Below are 22039 nucleotides of genomic sequence, written 5' to 3' on the forward strand. Positions count from 1 at the left end.
TGCTCTGTTGCCTGTGTCTATGTGCCTGTGGTTCTGTCAATGTGATCATGTGATGTATCTGACCCCAGGAATGTGTCAATAAAGTTTCCCCTTCCTGGGACAATGAATTCACGGTGTTCTTATTTCAATTTCCAGGAGTGTATTTATCAAACTCTTCCTGATTATTGGGCTCATTAGTTCTGAAGAGGTAAAAAACTACAGTAGCCAGAAGACTTTCAGTGATAAGTGTTTGTATCTAGTCACACTCAATAACACAGTATGTAGTGTTGTACTAGCCATTACAGGAGATAATAAAATTTATGCTACACTGTCTTGCACGTTTCTCACAAAAAGTGTGAGGAAGTAATTCTAGGTCTTTAAGACTACTTGGAGACAGTTATGGAGTGATCGGAGAGGAAATTATTAATAGCTTCAGAAAATCTGTGCTTGTGTGAACTGATATGACATCTGTGGCATTGATGTGCCATTATAGATGCCGTTTGGGGCACTAGAATGCCAATATTGAAACAAACATATCAATAAAGCACTTTCACAAAATATTAAAGCATTTGTTAGTTTCATGGATCACTTCTCCTTTTGTACTAATTCTTAGTGCCAAAGACATAGTGCATGTGTTGTACCATAACTGAATTAGATAGGTGGAGCTTGTTTCCATCACATTGTTCCTCTCTCTCTGCAGCAGTAGATGTGAAGGACAGAACTTGCTTCTTTCACTGCCCACTCCCCCCTCTGTAAGTAACCAGGAAAAGTTTGAGATACAGTACCAGTAAGCACCCCATTCCATACAATATACAGAAACTGTTAACATTATTCCATAACTGCTAACTTGTTAGCCTCTGCTAGGATAAAGCCATATTGTGGCATTAACAGAAGTGAAATTTTGTGCATGTTTGCTAATGTAACCCTCACTGTGGAGAAATTAATCAAAGTGAAATATCAGCTACCAATTTCATACGAAGATTTGGAGTTTCAACCGCAACAGTGTGAAATAATGGACACGCGCGCGCGCTGCAGTATTGGTTGTTACTGGTACAACAAAGTTCAAGGAGCTTCAGAAATGCCACTGTTTTTCCAAGCACCAATCATGGCTGCTACAAGTAGTATCTGCTCCAAATCAGTTTTACAATAATCCTCCTGTGTCCATAATATGGTGAACAATAAAATCATTTTTGGGCAAATTAATTGGCATGAAACCACAAATGATCTATTTTAGGATCTGGTAAAAATTAATGGTTTCTTGTTGACTTCAATAACATCTTTATTAGCCAAGAAGAACTACACTGTTAACACATAGTTCTAACCTATGCAATCCATCTTTAACTCCAGCATCCAGGGGTTCTTCCACTGCATACTGCTGTTGGCAGTTTGTTTCTGCTGGCCATAGCCAGTCAGGGGACAATATACAGTAGCCAATAAAATAGTTAAATCTAATAAGTCATTACAGCAGACGATAAGAACTGATTACTTTTGTTCTCAAAACAAATAGTGCAAGACAGATGATTATTGATCTGGTTAACCTGTGATATAAGAAGGGTTCCTGATTTTCATATGTATTTCTTGTATTGCATGTTTCTCAGACTATGACAAGATTTCTTGGGATACTGTTTTGTATTCCAGTTTTATAGTTCATTTGCAAGTTGGCGAAGCCAATGAATGTAAATTGGAGGAAAACTGGCTGTGGTAACAGACTAATCTATAGCATACCCCAATGACCATTTCAAAAACTTTGTAGGTATTTTTGAAACATCCCATTTTCAGAGGTTTTGGTTACTCAGAAACTGAGGTATTTTTGAAATGTTCCAATTTCAGTAGTTGTCGTTACGCAGGAACCTAAGAATACAGTTTTGGTTTTACAGAACATTCCGTGTTATATGACAATATTTTGGATAATATATTCCATTATACCGCCACGTAATTTCATGATCACATTGGTTCCATCATCTTGTCTAATCACCCAAAACATAATTTGTTGAAGTCCAATTCCCATCTTCCACTGCGCAAACTGTTACTAGCTGCAACACACAGTGGAGAAGCTGCCGACATGGTACGTGAAATTTTACCCAGAGTTAATAGTGAATTGTACACAATGCTGTATGAAATTTGAATATAATTGTGTTAGCAGAAGTATTTTCTGACACATGGAAAACAAAATCAGGTGAAATAAAAATGTCACTAAAACATTTAAAATAAAATTATAGGCCCTCCCATATATATTCTCCAAAGAAAATTTAAATCTCTAGCAAGTGATACTGGATTGGGAGGAGATCATACAACAGTGATGGCAATGCCAAAGGTTTACACTTGACACACTTCTCTCAGGGACACAATGCCCCTTCTCAAGTCTGTTAAGGAGTATAACTCATCTCTTGAGGAAGCAGTGGGCTAGGGAAGACAAAATGAATACATGTAGACCACCTTGAAAACCAATTTTGTGGAGCTGTCCACGAATATTATGCCTCCTGGCAGTAAAGCACACCTTTGCAGGCATGCGTGTGCTTGTGTGTGTGTGTGTGTGTGTGTGTGTGTGTGTGTGTGTGTGCACTTGCATTTAAGTTGACCAAAATTACCTACTTAAGCAAAATGGTAACTTGCGCTGCTAGCAATACAACATTCTATGTGGGTTTCTTTTGATTCATTTCCAAGACACTACAGCATGGTAGGGTCAATTCCATTGTGATCAGTCAGTATCTCAAGCAGGGGAGGGCAGGGCACTTGAATGTTCTCCCTGACAGATTTCAGCTTCATAGGCTGTGTGGAGACAGTTGTCATTTAATGTAAAGAATGAAGCATTATGGTATGGTCTTATGGCTCCAGACTTTTTCCCCAGCATTTAAGCTATATCTACAGATATGCTATCTAGAGTAAATGAAACCTGCTGCAATGAATTCCAAATAATTCAAACTGCACACATAACTGGAATGATTTTTCCTCTACAAATATGTTCCAGAATCCATATTAAACACAAGCAGTGTAGGGAAAGACTATCTACTGTGACCAACAAAATGAACTGTCATTGGATGTACCACCTATTTCACAAAAACACATCAAAGTCGATGAACTTGCTGTGTAACTGAACTGTAATCACAATATCTTACAGAAGATGGTGGAAAATTTAGCATAGAAAATTTGTTTAAAGTGAATTTCACAGCAGCTGAGAAAATGGCAGAAACCTGCTGTGATCTATCTGAAGTATTCGTAGCCAAAAAAATAAATGTTAGTTTCAGATCTGGTGACAGGACTTTAAATAGTGGTGACTCATTCTGATCCGTCCGCCCCTCGTGGTCTCGCGGTAGCGTTCTCGCTTCCCAAGCACGGGGTCCCGGGTTCGATTCCCGGCGGGGTCAGGGATTTTTCCTGCCTCGAGATGACTGGGTGTTGTTGTGTCGTCTTCATCATCATCATTCATCCCCATTACGGTCGGAGGAAGGCAACGGCAAACCACCTCCATTAAGACCTTGCCTAGTAAGGCGGTGCGGGTCTCCCACATCGTTCCCCTACGCTCTGTAAAGACGCATGGGACTTCATTTCATTTCATTCCATTCTGATTCAGAAACAAAGAATCAATTTGTGATGGTGATGGTAATTTATTCTGAAATGGGATTTGTCAGCTAAAAAATTTAAGTCATAAACAGAGGTATATGAATACATGTTTAATGGGAAGAGGTCGGATTGTTATGGCCTTGTTGAGGGAACCACCCATCTTTTGTCTGAAGTGATTTAGGAAAACCACAGAAAATCTAATCATGATTGCTGCAGAGAGAATAAGCCTTCCTCCTCTCAAATCTGAGGACAGGGTCTTAACAAACGCACTACCTCACTGGGTTATACCTAAGGTACAATGCTCTTAAGTATTTACATACTTGAAAGAAGTTAGCTTTACTCTCTCAACACTTATCACTGCACACACCAAACATTTTTGCAGATGACCTTAATCCCAGGACCATGTTGGCACACCTCTGTTATGTCTCCATGTCATCCTGTCTGAAAAACTCAGTGAGCATCTCCTCACAAGGAGTGACGTGTAGAGCTTAGAAAGCTAATGCCAGTATTATGCACTTCAAACACTGGGTGTACAATTTTCCTGCAAAAATATCATACTGTAAATATAATAATGTATGGAAATTTCTGGTTGAGAATAACAAATTGTTTACGAATAAAGGAGACGGCTCACCTAAAGACAGAAGTACTGTGTCATTGACAGATACACACACAAAAGGTACAGAGCTTTATTTGGCTAGCTTTGAGAATGGAATTCCTTTCTCAAGCTGTAGGGAAAAAAAAAAAAACAACACACACACACACACACACACACACACACACACACACACACACACACACTTGTTCCTACATTGTGCTCATTCAACTGCCAGCTCTTTTCTGGCCCACAGTGAGTGTACTGTGGTGAGGTGGGGGTGAGGGATGGAGAGAGGTGGGAGGCGGAGAGTGGGTTGGGGGCAAATGTCTAGTAGCTTGTGGGAGAGAGGGGAGCCGTCCATGGGCTACCTAGGGGTGCAGGTAGAGGTGGCACACAGCAGACAGCTGAGCACTCGATTTCACAGACTAGGGCATGAGAGGGCAGCACACAACTGGCTCACACATACTGGGTAGGGTGGGAGTACCTTGGGTAGGATGTCCCTCATTTCAGGGCATGATGATAGATAATCAAAGACCTGACAAAGAACATGGTTCAGTCATTCCAATTCTGGGTGGTATTGGGTGACAAGGGGATACTCCTTTGTGGCTGGCTCTTGAGGGTGGTGGGAGGATGGAGGATGTGAGGGGAAATGGCATGGGAGATCTGTTTGCAGACTAGGTGTGGGGGATGGTGCCTGTCTGTGGAGGCCTTGGTGAGACCCTCAGTATACTGAGCATGGAAGTTTTCATCAGTGGAGTTACACTGGCCCCAGGTGGCCAAGCTGTATGGGAGGGATTTTTGGTGTGAAAGGGATGAGATCCGTCAAAATTGAGGTACTGTTGGTGGTTAGTAGGTTTACTGAAAATATTCTAAATAATTATACAATTTCTTTTTGTACTGATTAGTTACCAGGATTAACCATCTGTGTATCTCCATAACAAAACAAAACAAAATTCTGAAAATCACCAACTGTTCCATTATGTGTATTTTCAGCTACCAGAGAGATATTATCTCTAGTCACTCTAACTATCCAAGAATTTGTTAAGTTTGGTATTTCTCCCACCCAATGGCCCAATCTAAACTACTGGCAGTGTTTTTTCATGGTAATTAGTAGATGCAATTGGGAAAGTAGAAGTTAATTCAGACAGAGCCCATATACCTAAGCAAGTCTTATAAAAGTAGTTTTGTGGCAGTTACCCCAAAAGGTGCAACACACTTTTAGATAGACTATTTTCAGATGTAGGTTTCTACCATCTTTGAGGTTGAGAAAGTTAAGCCAAGAGATTTCTGTTTGGTGTGTTATCCAATGCTCCACAATTGTACTGAATTGTTGCCACTAAAGCATGTCCACAGCTTACCACCCATCTCTCTCTCTCTCTCTTTCTCTCTCTCTCTCTCTCACCCCCTCACAATTAGATGTAAGACTGATCGTCCTGACTAGTATAGGCTAAAGTCCAGAACAACGGCAGTGCCAGACAGGTCGCTTTTCCTGTAAGGTACTTAGATTAACGTGTCAGTTTTATGCAGCCAATGGGAGAATCATTTTACGTAATCAATGAAAGACAAGAAAATAGGAGATGTATTTTGGGCACAAAAATTGAAATCATTTCATATTATTTTAGAATATTCATGTTTGTGTTGAGTCATGAAAAGTTGCCTTAAAACTGACAGCAACCTGGCAACAATATTTATCTTTGCTATGTTTTTTAGAACAATGGTTGTGGTGACATACTGAGCTGCACTGAAGCCTCAGATCCATGTTAGGTTGGGAGGAGATAGTTTGGTGCAAGTTGTTGAAGTCAACTAATGTCATACAAAAAGATATTTTTGGGATGGGTGTTACTGGGAAAGACTGATCAGTACTGAAATCCCAGGTCTGTGTTTGGTTGGGAAGTGAGGGCCTGGTTACAATGTGTCAAAGTAAATGAATGTGATGCAATGTGAAGTAGCTCGGCTGCAGTTAATGAAGATACGAGCAATGATTGCAGAGACACTTTGTGATAGGAGACTACATACATGTCACATTATTTTTCATACTCATTTCAGCTGTAAATCTTGTGTCAAAAAATTATTTCTACTGTTATGGCAAATATCTTGCAACTTTTTAGATATCAACCAATCCCTCCCCCCTTTTTTTAAATTGCAGATTACTCAGTTATAACTACATCAGGATCTGACACAACTACTTCGCCTCTTTTTATCATTACTATTCTCTCATTATACACTTACAACTCTATGCTGTCAGAACTCTTTGCTATCTTCCTGGCCTAGTGGGTAAAGCTCACCACATCGATGGCATTCGATTAGCTACATGTAATTCCTGGGTCGTGACAAATGGCGAGCACCTCAGCGAGCTCAGTCTTTGTTGGCCGAGTATAAGTTTGGTGAACCTGGTGTTCCTGATCTGGGAATTGGTGGGTGCCATAAAAATCTTTAACCATGAACTCTGGACATGCTTTATTGACAACTGCATGAAACATTGTGTGTCACAGGAAATGGGGATCTCGGCTTAATAACTCTGTTCACTAGGATGGTACAAATCCCTATAGAAGCAAGGCCATTAATCTCTTGGTGAGTTGCACACTGATGTGAGGAACGATATGAAACAATTGTTAGTGGGCAACAACTGCGGAACCTGCCAGATCTCAGCTGTACAAGGCTTACCTTGGCACATGGAGCTCTGCCAGGATAGACTTCTCTTACTCTAGCTGCTTGTGTGATTCCAGTGAAGTCCATTAATTCTTTAAAAACTCTCCCAATGATTCAAGTGGGCTACTGATCACTTGTACCCAACCCAAGAAGCAAAGCTTTCCTGAGGTTTGGAAATGGAAGCGGTGACATTGAAGCACCCACTAAGTCCCTCTGTCCGCAGCTTGTGGTCTCACGGTAGTGTTCTCGCTTTCCGAACACGGGGTCCTGGGTTCGATTCCCAGCGGGTTGAGGGATTTTCACCTGCCTCGAGATGACTGGGTGCTCTTGTGTCGTCTTCATCACCATCATTCATCCCAATTATGATCAGAGGAAGGTAATGGCAAACCACCTACGCTAGGACCTTGCCTAATACAGCGGTGCGCGTCTCTCGCATCGTCCCCTACGCTCTGTCAAGGAGTATGGGACTTCATCATCATCATCATCATCATCATTATCAAGTCCCTCTAGCTCATTTCCAACAGCCTTGCACACCCCACCAAAATACTAAGGGAAAGAGAGGAATGAAAGCTTCACGAACAGGTAATGGACATACCAAAGTAGAATTTAAGAGGCTTCAGAAACCACATGGATTAGGAACTAGACTCATGTGTACATGCCTTCAAGAAACACATAAGGTTTTTGACATCCTTGTGCTATAGGAATATCACTTGCACAGAAATGATCTAAGTAGCAAAAGGGCTAAGAAAGGGACAATGTTCATCGCTGACACACTTTACTCCTTACCTTGCACCCTAATCACATTACAAGCAGTTGCTGTCACAGAACTTTATGTCTTTCCATGTTAACAGGTACTATGGCAAAGAAAGGATTTCACCTGGCAGCATAAACAACGTGCGGAATTGTCTGCATGACAAGTACGGTGAGTGAAATTACTGTCATCTTTTGTCATCATTGTTGTTGTTAATGGTTCAAACAAAACCGACATCTGCCACAACGACAGACACACACTCGATATCATCGCTTGCAAGTGATCTTGGGAATTATCCAATTAACTAACATGTGTGCAACCTTAGAACGTCTTTACAGAAATCTCCCAAAAGCGACAAAATTGTTAGGTAAATACCGGTAAGCAAAACAGCATTTGACAGATCTAGGTATGTCTCATACAAATATACAGAGCCAATTTTGTAGTAAAGCACCACCCAGAATATTGATGAATCCCAAGACTTCCCAAGTACAACAAACTGTTCATTCAAATCTACATTTTTGAGAACAAACATTTTAACAAATTATCATGATTTAATGAAGTACATACAGATGAAGCCAAACAGGATGACACTACTAGTTGTTCCATTGTTTTCCAGACTGTAACCTCAGAATCTGACTGCCCATGAGTTTATTGTATTTCATACTTGCCATTTTTTGTTGTGACCTTCAATCTGAAGACTGGTTTGATGCAGCTCTTCATGCTACTCTATCCCGTGTAAGCCTCTTCATCTCCGAATAAATACTGCAACCTACATCTTTCTGAATCTACTTACTGTGTTCATCTATTTATCTCCCTCTATGATTTTTATACCCCACATGTCCCTCTAATAATAAATTGGTGATCCCTTGATGTCATAGAATGTTTCCAATCAACTGATCCCCTATTTGTTGTGCCACAAATTTCTTGACTCCAAGTGCTTGATCCACCTATTCTTCAACGTTTTTCTGTAATACCACATTTTGAAAGCATCTATTCTCTTCTTATCTAAACTGTTTATCGTCCACGTTTCACTTCCATACGTGGCTACAATCCAGATAAATACCTTAAGAAAAGACTTCCTAACACTTAAATCTATATTTGGTACTAACAAATTCATTTTCTTCAGAAACACTTTTCTCACCATTGCCAATCTGAATTTTATATCGTCTCTACTTCGACCATCATCAGTTATTTTGCTGCCCATGCAGCAAAACTCATATACTACTTTAAGTGTCTCGTTTTCTAATCAATTACCTCAGCATTACCTGATTTAATTCGACTATGTTCCATTGTCATTGTTTTGCTTTTGTTGATGTTCATCTTATATCCTCTTTCCAAGATGATGTCCATTCCATTCAACTGCTCTTCCAAGTCCTTTGCTGTCTCTGACAGAATTACAATATCACTGGAAAACCTCAAGGTTTTTATTCCTTGAAATGGTTCAAATGGCTCTAAGCACTATGGAACTTAACATCTGAGGTCATCAGTCCCCTAGACTTAGAACTACTTAAACCTAACTTAACCTAAGGACATCATACACATCCATGCCCGAGGCAGGATTTGAACCTGCAACCGTAGCAGCAGCGCAGCACCTACAACCGCTCGGCCACAGCGGCCAGTATTTATTTCTTCTCCCTGGACTTTAATCCCTACTCCAAATTTCTCTTACTGTTTGCTCAACATACAGACTGAATAACATCAGAGATAGGCTACAACCCTGTCCCACTCCCTTCTCAACCACTGCTTCCCTTTCATGCCCCTCAACTCATATCTGCATTCTGGTTTCTATACAAGTTGTAAATAGCCTCTCTCTCCCAGTATTTTACCCCTGCTACAATCAGAATTTGGACTATTCAGTCAACACTGTCAAAAGCTTTCTCTAAGTCTACAATGCTATAAATGTAAGGTTGCCTTTCTGTTGTGTCTAGACAAGACAGCCTAGACACAATGAGAGGAAGCTGAAGGGCACGCGTTAAGTTAAAGCAGGCGGACTTGATGGTCTGAAACAGGATACTTAATGAATGCTATGAAGAAAAGTACGTAGCTGCTGGAATACTTAACTTTAATCCATCATTTGTATACAGCGTTCTTGATGAGACAATTCATACGATAACTATCAATTACTATGGCGCCTTGCTAGGTCGTAGCCATTGACTTAGCTGAAGGCTATTCTAACTATTGGCTCGGCTAATGAGCAATGCTTCGTCCATGTAGTCGCTAGCAAAGTTGTCCGTACAACTGGGGCGAGTGCTATTCCGTACCTCGAGACCTGCCTTGTGGTGGCGCTCGGTCTGCGATCACACAGTGGCGACACGCGGGTCCGATATATACTAATGGACCGCGGCCGATTTAAAGCTACCACCTAGCAAGTGTGGTGTCTGGCGGTGACACCACACTTTCCTTAACTTGTCTTTTAAGATTTCATATGGTCAGTGTTGCCTCGCTTGATCCTACATTTCTCCAGAATCCAAATCCATCTTCCCCGAGGTCAACTTCTACCAGTTTTCCCAGTCTTCGGTAAAGAATTTGAGTAAGTATTTTGCAGCCATGAGCAATTAAACTGATAGTTAAACTGATTGCTGTGGAATTGTAACTACTACATTCTTCTTGAAGTCTGATGGTATTTTACCAGTCTCGTACATCTCGCACACCAGTCGGAGTAGTTTTGTCTAGATCTTTCAGAACTTGTTAAATTCTTCTCGCAGGACCATATCTCCCATCTCATCTTCAGCTATGTTCACCTCTCTTTCTTTTCAAGTTCATCTCCCTTGTACAGACTCTATATATACTCCTGCCGCCTTTCAGATTTTTTTTTCTTTGCTTAGGACTGGTTTATCATCTGGGCTCTTCATATTCATATAACTGCTTGTCTGTCCAAAGGCCTCTTACATTTTCCTATAAGCAGTACCTATCATTCCACTAATGAAATATGATTCTAAATCCTCACTTAGGACATCAAACAGGCCGACTTGGAGCAGGAGAGGCACCACAGGACATTTCAATTTCCACTGTTTATACTTTTACAAATAAATTTATAAAATGTTGTCAGGATGACAAGGAAGGATTCAGAATTCACACTCTTAGCAGTGGAAGTTGTAAAACATAATGAAATAATTTTTTTTACCTGTGAAATTTCATCATTTTTTTTCACTTACTAATGACAGCATTTGTTGCTATAGGTACACTTTTCGTCATAAATAAGAGAAATTCTTCGATGAATTTTGCACAGCATACAAACCATACTTAAAGGTGTATGAAACTCTAGAATTTTCCAAATTGAGGTAATTAACTACAAAACTTGTTTTTTTTCTAGACATGAAGTTTAAAATACTACAGCTCATTTGTTTTTTTATAAATTAAATAAATTCTAGAGTTTCATGCACCTGTAAGTACGGTATGTATGCTGTGCAAATTTCTTCGAATAATCTCTATAACTTATGAAGAAAAGTGTACCTATAGCAACAAATGCAGCCATTAGTACGTGAAAAAATGATGAATTTTCAAATGCAAAAAAAAATATTTTTTTAAGTTTTCGAACTTTCACTGCAATGCGTGTGAATCCTGAATCCTTCCTAGTGATGCTGACAAAGTTTTATGAATTGATTTGTAAAAGTATAGACACTGGAAATTAAAATGTCCTGTGATGCCTCTCCTGCTCCAAGTCAGCCCGTTTGACGTCCTACCCCGCTTAAGACAAAGATTTTGCATTTTGCAATCCTTGTGCCACAGTAATTAGGGTGATGAGGAATGTTTAATACAAGTCATCAGCTTTGGTCAGTGACAATGTTGATGGCTGCTGCCATGCCACCTTTTGGTGCACATATTCACAGTTTTGTTGTTAGCTGGCAATGCTAACAAATGTGAAAGCAAAAAAAATTGGAAGTCGTTACTCATGGACCTGCAGCTTCGCCAGACGAGTAGATTAGGTTAGAAGTTGACAATTTGGTTGTGAGTTGGTGAAACCAATGACTGAGATACTAAAAAAACTGTTATGATGGCAGAAAGAGCTGTAGCTTAGCCCATTTGAAAAAAATCACCAATAAAATTATAGTCACCATGTTGTTTACAGTGTGTATAGCATGTTTCCTATGTTACTTGCCAATGCTGACAACTTGTATCCAACATTCCTCGATTAGCCTATTATGGATTTCTTAAGAGGCACAAGGTTCTGTCACAAAAACATGCAGAATATGTCAATATGTCTAGAGGTTCTGTTACAGAAGAGAAAATAATAAACTGGTTTCAGAAGTATCCATCACTTTAAATGATATGGATGTGTTAAATGACCCAAATAGAATTTTTAATATGGATGAAACTTCTTTTTTTCTGGCTCCTAAAGGGGAATTAATCATAGGTCCTCGTGGCCATCATGTTTATGAAGAGTCGTGTAACTCTGACAAAGATAACGTTACTACATTGTTTGCAGTGAATGCTGCTGGAAAAGTTGCTCCTCCCTTAACACTGTTCAAATATGCAAGGATTCCAGCATCATTGGTGAAAGCAGCTCCTCCAAACTGGGGCATTGGAAAAACAGAAAATAGGTGGATGACAGGTGAAAGTTTTTTTGAGTATATAACAAATGTATTTGATCTGTTCTTGAAAGAAGCTGAAATTCCCCGGCCTGTAGTAATATTTTTAGATGGGCACTGCTCTCATTTGACACTTCATTTGAGCAGATATTGTAGGGAAAATCAGATCATTCTAGTTGCTCTCCATCCCAATTCTACACACATCTTGCAACTATTAGATGTAGCTGTCTTTGGACCTATGAAAAAAATGTGGAAGAAGATTGTTCAGAAATGGCATTTTGAAAATAATGGCACTGAAATTTCAAAATCTGATGTACCTTCTGTTCTGTCACAAATTATTACAGAACCTAAAATGGTGGCAAATATTCGTGCTGGTTTCAGGGCCACTGGTCTGTTTCCATTTAATGTGAACAATGTAGATTACAGCAAGATAGTTGTTCGTAGTATACCAGCCTCAACCACAGTTCAGACAAATGAGGAACTTCCGAGACATTTCTCATACATAGAAAAGCAAATTGATCCTGTCCTTCTAGATGAGTTCAGAGCAACCAAGAGAAGCAATCATGAGTGGGAAGGAAATCAAGAAGCATTATTACTTTTCAAGTTCTGGAGAAAAATAGCTGATGAGGTTGAAATGCATGGTGCTAGTGGTAACACTGATGACATTCTGACAGATAGCATAGCGCCTCCCTCTGAAGATAATCAAACAGAGAATGTTTCACAAAACGCAGACAGACTTAATCAAAATGTTGATAATATTGACATATTTTCAACACGCAATTCAGATATTCCTTCAACACCCACCAACAGTCTTATTCCTGCAGATATATCAACAACCCCCAACAGTATTTCACTTAATTCAGGTACTCCAATATCCAACCATAGTCCATCTCCAGTGTGTATCCAAGTGACACCACCAAAATCATTAGCAACAGTTTTTGAAAGTGTTATCACTTGGCCAGAACCTAAACAACGAGGCACAAAGAGAAAGAAAGAACATACACCCACTGTTGTGACTAGTGACAAGTGGGCGGAATATCATGAACTGAAGGAAAAAGAGAAGCAGGAGAAGGAGCAGGAAAAAAGGAAGAGAGAAGCTATGAAGGAATTAAAGTCCAAAGAGCAGCACTTGGCATTATCTCACGTAAAAAGGGGGAAAACAAGAAACAGACAAGAGTTAAGTGATAGGCCAACAAGGTCTTCCGAGGAACGAGAATGGACGGACAATGGAAGCAGTTTCGATGACTATGTAGAAGGAGATGAAGATGAAATACCAGAAAATGTGAAACTATCTTCAAAAACAAAGTTCCCTGGTTCCATTGATACTCGTGAGAAATAAACTTGTGTGGAAATTGATTTAAGTAATTACTGGGACAATTCTTTGCCTAACGAATTTTTTTTTCTGTTCATTCAGTTTCTGTACCTTTTACCTATTTGATGTATGTTTGTTGTCTGTTGTCTTATATACTTGTATAAAGCACAAATTACTTTCTGGCACATGGATTGACAATTATTTTAGCCATAGTTTTATTATAATATGAAGTGGCCATAAGTGGGGAAACAACTGGCCATAGGTAGGGTTAACATGGCCAAAACTGGGGAAATGCGCCATTTATTTTTCAATATTTTTTTCTGTTTTTGTTAAATAACTTAGAATATTTGTTTCTACATGGTTGTAATGTGTAGACTTTGAAGCAATAGATACGATTTTTTTAAGTAATTTGTATACTTTCTTCCTATACTAAAAATGTGGTGTATATCGAATTGCCCTTAATGTGGCCATAACTGGGGCCTCGACCCTACCTACTAATTATAATTCTTGACATTTTCCCTATTTCATATTATGACACAAATTTAGAAGATAAACTTATCTGCAGACCCGCTATCAATTTCAAGCGATGGTAAGGTGGATGTGACACGGGTTTTAAGATTTCGTGTGCACAAAGTGTGGTTGCTCATCCATTTACTATGTAACTGATCACCCAACCATCATTTCTGAACTTCCTGTTCCACAGCTCTTCTTTCTTGTAATCATATTTTATTAGTAATATTTTATGCATAAAAATAGGACATTTTAATATTAAGAATGTAATAAACATTATGCATGGGGCTCCCCTTAGCATTTTTAAACATGTTAAGGATGTAAACATTAGGCTTCCCTACCTGTCAACCACTTCTTGTATTGTTATTAAATTAGAGCAGTGTGTTCTCTATTGTAGTAGTTGTCCTATTAGTCTATAAAATAAAATAACAAATAGGTTCTTACTTGCATCAGTGCTGAAATAGATGCTCCGTCTCTGACCAACCAAAATTTGGTCTGGGCTGAATCTTGACAGCCCAGGTATCTCAAGTAACTTTATTTCCCCAGGACGTAAGCGACTCATTGATGACAATTCGAGATCTGTGATACTTTTCATACTACCCAAAAGAGCTTTATCTGCAGCCACCCAAGTAAAGTTGATGTTGTAGATCTCTACAAAATGAAATACAGGTAAGAATTTGCTCACTACCGTGTTTAAGATATTATGTAAACTTTTATCAACTCACCTGACGTTCTAAACAGTTTATTCAACTCCCTGATGAAATCTTCTCCTCTGCTTTTATCAAGAGTGCTAACAATCGCATTAACATGGAACGAAAGCTTCAAATCGTTAAGCGACGAAATTTCTGTGTACGGTAGGGATTCTCTGTGTACTTCAGTTGTCTTCCACCACAACGGAAATCCAACAACAATTAACATGAAGAAAAATGACAAAGCCGAGTACACCCTGTAAATAGCTAAAACATTGACATTTTCAGTGCTAAAATGCAATTAGTTTTAATGGAGATCAAGCATTACAATGTTTTTGCATGCTAATATCTTACCGTCATTGTCCTTCTTGTCACTAATTTTGTTGTTTTGGGAGGGTCCTCCGCGGCTTGTTTCGCCTTCCTTGCTCGAGACAGTCATAATAATTCAAAAGGGAAGCACTTGACACACTTTAATTTGATGTTGCCCTTAAAAAATATAAACATAACTCTGCCATCACCGTTGGCTACTTATTTTCCAACACTTCACAACATTCTAAATCTTTCGCAGCTCGCTCAGTTTGCAACCATTACGTTTACTGTTTGCACCTTGTTTATTTACTAACAAAGTTGTTAAGTGAAGCTCGCCGCCAAAGAACTACGTGTCCCTTTGGCGTTTACCAAAGAGACTCTGTCCAGTTAACACAAAAACGAAAAATATTATATATTTTAAATTGTTATTTTTTTTACCTTCACATGTGATCGATCCTTTGTATTTTCTGATGATTCGGTCTCTTTGAAAACTTCTGTTTATAGACTTCGATACCAATTGCCACAATGCTGTCCGCCGAGGAGGTCGTGACTGACTGCACTCTGCACTGTTGTTGACAGAACAATAGAAAGATAGAAGGCTAAATGTCTAGATCAAAAATGGGAATACGATCTTTATTTGAGATGCGAAAATTAACGGAAATTAAGAAATGCTATGAAACGGCAGAAATACGTACAGCTGAAATACTAACATGACCACGAAAATGTCGTAGACACTTCTATGAAATAAATTGAAAGTGTGTCGAATTTACGACGTTTTGTTACTTTCGAAAGTGTTGACATTTGGTTTATGTTTGGGTTCATAGTATAGTCTAGTATGTTGAGGAACTCTGGCTCAAATTTATAAGTACAGCCGACCACGCACTTGATACTGTAATAGATATGTACGCAGTAGAACAGTTCATAACGAGAGGGAACCGCCACCGAATACAGTCACTTTCAATAAACTCCTACAGAAACAGAGATTAATCCATAACAGGTGTAAAACACAGCGTGGGGCTATAGATAAATTAGTTGCTGAATGAAACGCGTTTGGCTGTCAAGAGAGCTGTGCGTGATGACCACCATAGCAGAATATTGTCAAATGACATTTCACAAAATCCAAATAAATTATGGCCGTATATAAAGGCTGTTAGTGGCACCAAAGTCAGTGTCCAGCCCATAGCAAAGTAAAAGCTGAAATGCCGAACTCAGTTTTAAAATGTTCCTTTACAAAGGAAAACCCAGGAGAACTGCCCCAATTTAATCTTCGGACCACAGAAAATATGAATGAAATAAGTATTATTGTCAGTTGTGTTGAGAAACAGCTGAAATCGTTAAAACTGAACAAAGCACCAGGCTACGATGGAATTCCTGTAAGATTCTATAATGAATTTGCAGCTAAGTTAGCCCCTCATCTCACTATAATTTATCGTAGATCTCTCAAACAAAATATCGCGCCCAGTTTTTGGAAAAAGGTACAGGTCACACCCATCTACAAGAAGCATACCGGTAGCAGAAGTGATCCAGGAAGCAAAAATATGCCGTCCAATATCTTTGACATTGGTTTGTTATAGAAACTTAGAACATATTCTGTGCTCAAACATAATGAGGTATCTCAAAAGGAATGACCTCCTCAATGACAACAAGCACGGTTTTTGAAAATATTGATTATGTGGAACCCAACTCGCAGTTTTCTCACATAACATACTGAGAGATTTGGCTCAAGGCAGTCAGGTAGATACATTATTTATTGAATTCTAAAAAGCTTTTGACTCAGTACCATACCTGTACTTATTGTCAAAAGTATGATCAAGTGAAATGTATAATTTGATTGATGATTCTTTGATAGGTATGACACACCATTTGATCTTCCATGGAGAGTCATCGTCAGATGTAGAAGTAACTTTGGGTGTGCCCCAGAGAAGTGTGTTGGGCCCTTGCTGTTTGTGTTGTATATTAATTATACTGCAGAAAATATTAATAGTAAAATAAAGCCTTTTGCAAGTGATGCAGTTATCTATAGTTAAGTACTATCTGAGAGAAGCTGCATAAATATTCAGTCAAGTCTTGATAAGATTTCAATGTGGTACAGAGATTGGCAACTTGCTCTAAATGTTCAGAAATGTAAAACTGTGCACTTCACACACACACACACACACACACACACACACACACACAAAGAAGGACGTAATATCCTATGACTCACTGGTGGACTCAGCCAATGCCACAAATATCTGCGTGTAACACTTTGTAAGGATATGAAATGGAATGATCACATAGTTCAGTCGTGGGTAAAGCAGATGGTAGACTTCGCTTTTTGGTAGAATACTGAGGAAGTGCAATCAGTCTACTAAACAGACTGCTTACAAATCACTCATGCGACCCATCCTAGATTACTGCTTAAGTGTGCAGGACCCGTACCATACAGGATTAACAGAGGATATTGCATATATGGTCGCAGGTTGGTTTAATCCATAGGAGGGTGTCACAGAGACACTGAAGAAACTGAAATTGCAGGCTCTTGAAGACAGATGTATACTATCCTGAGAAAGTCTATCAACAAAGTTTCAAGAACTGGCTACAAATGATTACTCTAGGGATACACGAAAACCCTCTACATATAAGTCACACAGGGATTGTGAGGATAAGGTTAGAATGATGACAGCACACACAAAGACATTCAATCAATTATTCTTCCCATGTTCCAAATGAGAATGGAAGGGAAAGAAACCCTAACAATTGGTACAATGGAATGTACCCTCTGTCATGCACCTCACGGTGATTTGCAGAGTATAGATGTAGATGTAGACAGCGTTCTGCAACAGATAAATGTTGATGTTTCAAGCAGGTAGTTTGAAATGATTAGTGTGTTTTCAAAAGCATATTATACCAATCTCTTGTTGCCCATATGGGTATATATCGTAACGGTTTTACTTATCAGCGAGTATCAGTCTGTAGCGGATCGTATAGGTAAATTTCCAACAATCAAGATTTGTAATGAAGCAATGAGATGGTATACAAATGACAATCAAACAATGTACAGATTCTTTCAAAGCATTACCACAATGATGGAGTACTACCATACTTATGACTTTTTACTGTTGTCATTCACCTCCATAGCACTTGGGAGGAAAGAATGTCTGGAAACCTCTGATGAAGCAGGAAATTCTCCCATTTTCCCATTGTTGTCTTTTCGCTAGAAGTATGTGGATGGATGTAGTAAAGTATGCTGCTCGACTCTTTAATTTAGAAGATATGCTACAGTGCACTTTTGCTTGTGAAAGGCATGTGGGAGAACTGAGGTAGGTAAGTAAGTACTTTCCTACAGTAGAAACGTTGTAAGACAATCTGATTATAATGGATAGCACACAATAGTAAAAAGTTTGGTACATCTTATGTCTTTTGTTTCCAGATTGTGCACTAATTTCACTCTTGCATGAGATTTTAAGTGAGGGATTAATCTTTGGGTCTGGTACTTTGGCTGATATTTTTCTTAGATGAAAGAAAAACAGTCACAGGACATAGGACAGATAGAATACAAGAGGAGGAAGAAGTTACAAATAATATATTATTTTGTTCCATTTACATATTTTATTTCACTGATTTATATAACTTCCAGTTTTAATTGTTTGTCATTTCATGGCATTGCTTCTTGGAATGGTACCTGTCCCTCATTATTGAAGTAATTAATAAATACTTCCCAGCATTTGTTTCCTTCTTCAACTCGTTCTCTTGTTGTGGTTTTTGCCAGAGGAACAAGGGAGTTAATTGATGTGAGAAATGTATGGCTTCCTCTCTGCCAACACTGGAGTCTCTCGTACATGCTTTGTATCTCTTTACTAAGTAATTGTGCAACTAACAGCACACATGTAGAATGCTGTCCACAGCTTCGAAATTCACAGTCGTTATTTGGTGCATCTCAAAGTGAGTATGCCAAAAGCTTCACATGTAATTAAAAATTTGTTTGTCCATTACATTTTTGAGGGAAAATTGTTCCATGATATGTCTGTTTAGTGCAAATGCACTGTCCCTGACCAACACGTATGGAACATTTTTATCACTGTTTAACAGTGGAGGTGTAGTTGTTAGGTTCAATGTTCCTGATACCAGCTTCCTATAGAAATTTGTCTACTATAGTATAGAACCATTGGAAACACAACCATTTGTCCCAGCATGCACATAAATAAATTCATTATATGTATTAACTACTGGAAATAAGACTGAAAAATTGGTTGTAATTACAATATATTCATCTTTATTTGTCACTGACCATGTACACAATGGAATAGGCTTTGGCTCATATGTGTGATATCGATATACTTAATTACATACACCAGTACAGACATTTTGCCATACATTTTTAATTTTAACATATGTTCACAAACTCATCAAAAACTTCTGTTATAACAAAAAAAAAAAGATTTTTGGCCAGTCAGCTATACATTTTCTTTTAAATTACTTACAAGACATGGACTATGCAGAGAGTGGTAATTTGTTAAAGATTTTTAGGGAGCTAACTGGGGAAGCTTATTTAAAACAGGCATTGATTCCCAGTCAGTTTTGTTATAGCACATGTTGTGAAATGTCCCGCAGTAAGGACACTCCAACAAGAACACATGAATATCCAAAACAAAACTCTTTGTATTCATACATTTCAGTTCTGTGAAGAGAAGTGGTGTCTGTTTGAACAGGTGGGGTGGTGACTCTGTTCTTGAGGGTTTAGGAAAGAAAGAGAGGAATGGTGAGCTGTATGTGGTGCAGCATGGCCCTGTACGAAGCAAGGAAAAGATTCAGGGCATCATCAAGAAGGGGTTGCAACAAAATTTGGACATTTGTATCGTAAAAGTGCAGAAAAATTGGTCCGCTATGACATTAGAGGCTGGATGGAAAGGTTCAGTGTGGATTAAAGTGATGCCATTGTTTGTGCAAAAGGGCGTAATTCTGAAAGAGGTGGATTGAGGACTGTTATAAGTAACCAGAATTTCCAGGATGCTTCCTATAGAAAAAATGTGGGTCAGCACTTTGATGCTGTCTATGGAGGAGATATGGATAACATAAGGAAAATGTGTGCTTCGACAGCAACGAGCGAGAAAGGGGTCCACAAATTTGGGAGGAACTCAGGGCCGCGGGTTAGAGCACCATGGAAAATAATGTAGAGCACGGTGACCTGTTTGCGTTGACATTTAGAACAGGCAGCCACCATGGATGTGATGGCATAGTGCATGCTCTGCCAATAGACATGTTGACAGCTGACGCATGTGGTGAGCACTACCTACTTCATGTAGAAGGATGAGGAGCCTATCGTGGTGTGTGCAAGGGATGCAATGTGCATTCTCCTATTGTCGCCCAGTATGAGGACAATGCTGTTGACCACTAGGAGCTCCTGTCATCAAGCCGAGAAGGCTTGCAGATCTGTGTATGTCAGCGTTTTATAATTCACTGTACAACTGTGTTTGACAAACCGCAAGATGTCACACAGGACCGAGTTAGTACCTGTGTGTCGTCAGATGAGGGTGACATCCTACAGGACCCAGGCTGTGGTGTCTTCAGCATCTGAGTACTGCTAGCAGCAGATCTGTGGGTCAGAGCCAATATCTGGGTCTTGACCGTTGTGCTGCTTGGAAAGGTCTGCATTAGCATGATGAGCTGTGGACCAAAACTGGATGTTGAAAGTGTATTATGGAGAAACAAACAGAGCCCAGCACTGGATCTGAAAAGCCGTTGTGGTGGGGAGGGGTGCAGTGGACTTCAGTAAGGATAGGAGCAGTTTATGGTCCATGAGGAGTGTAAATTGCCGCCCATACACATAATTGTGAAACTTTTTCATATCAAAGATGTCACTGCTTCCTTCTTGATCTTGCTGTAGTTCCATTGAGCCAATGATAAAATTTTTGACACAAAAGCAATCGGCCTCTCCAATCAGTTGATCACATGTGAGAGTACATCCTCTATGCCATAGTCTGATGCATTGGCAGCAAGAATCTGAGGCTTTGAGGGATCGTAGATGGTAAGAAGGTGTGGTGGAAAAGGGCCTGTCAGAGATCATGAAATGCCTTGTCACACTGGGGTGTCCATTTCTGGTGTACATTTTTATGAAAGTGGTTCTGCCAAGGCTGCTGCATGGTGAAGAAAAAGGCAGTAGTAGTTCATTTGTCCTAAGATGATTTTGAATTGAGATCTGTTTTCTGGCATGGAAAAAGTCAAATAACATTGACATACTGGGGTATGAGTTAAATTCCGGATGCACTGGATATGTGGCCTAAGTAGTCAACTTGTCACTCAAAATGTCACACTTTTCCTTGTTACAATGGACCTGCACAAAGTTAGACACTGCAAAAAGTGTGTCCAAGTTCTTGGGTAAATCTTCAGTGGAGTGACCTGCTGCAAGTATGTCATCAAGGTAATTGGTGGTGCCTATGGTACCTCATATCAACTGTTCCAAACGTCTTTGAAAAATAGCTGGAGCACTAGCAATGCTGAAGGGATGTCTATTACATTGGTAAAGTCCAAAATGTGTGTCGATGACCAGGATGTAACAGGATTCAGCATCCAATGGTAACTGGAAGTAGGTGTGTTTTAAGTTAGTCTTGGAGAACACGTTGCCCCCACCCAGCTTAGCAAAAATATCTTCCAGTTTGGGGATAGGATATGAGTCAACCACTGATTGGGCATTGACTGTAGCACTAGAGTTTCCACAAATACGCACTGCCCCATCGGGCTTTTCGAAGATGAAGATAGGCATTGCCTAGCGGCTTTAGACACTGGTGTCAGCACCCCATCATCCTGCAGACATTGTAATTCTGCGCATAGTTTATCCTGAAGTGTGCAAGGGTGGTTTGGGCTTTACAAAATTTGGGCACAGCCAAAGGAAGGAGAGATGCATGAGCTTCGAAGTCAGAGACACCCAAGAACGACGATGAGAAAACAGCTTCATATTGGGACAAAAGTTCGGCCTCATATGAACCCTTGTGGGGGGCATCTCTTTTATAGATGAATCACTTTCCATAGTATTCTACAAACGAATCTGTCTGGCAGCTGACTTTTTTACACCTAGTTTTATATGGTTGTTTCATCTTAAGTTTTCTACACCCTGACATTTTATGTTTGTGACTAGTGTTGCCACCTCTCCAGATTTTGTTGGGATTGTCCCTACTT

General features: G+C 39.4%; 1 protein-coding gene across 1 annotated transcript in view; it reads right to left on the reverse strand.

Annotated features, from left to right (window-relative positions):
• Positions 1 to 15235, reverse strand: part of LOC124544696 (GPI transamidase component PIG-S) — a 58024-nt gene extending 42789 nt beyond the window's left edge. The window contains exons 1-3 of the mRNA XM_047123335.1: positions 14930 to 15235; positions 14612 to 14842; positions 14331 to 14537 (exon numbers count right to left, since the gene is read on the reverse strand). Coding sequence (XP_046979291.1) covers positions 14331 to 14537; positions 14612 to 14842; positions 14930 to 15014 — 523 coding nt within the window. The 5' untranslated portion in view covers positions 15015 to 15235. The remainder of the gene's footprint in view (positions 1 to 14330; positions 14538 to 14611; positions 14843 to 14929) is intronic.
• Between the last annotated feature and the right edge of the window lie 6804 nt (positions 15236 to 22039).

This window comes from Schistocerca americana, chromosome 8 (assembly GCF_021461395.2).
Source record: "Schistocerca americana isolate TAMUIC-IGC-003095 chromosome 8, iqSchAmer2.1, whole genome shotgun sequence".
Lineage (NCBI taxonomy): Eukaryota > Metazoa > Arthropoda > Insecta > Orthoptera > Acrididae > Schistocerca > Schistocerca americana.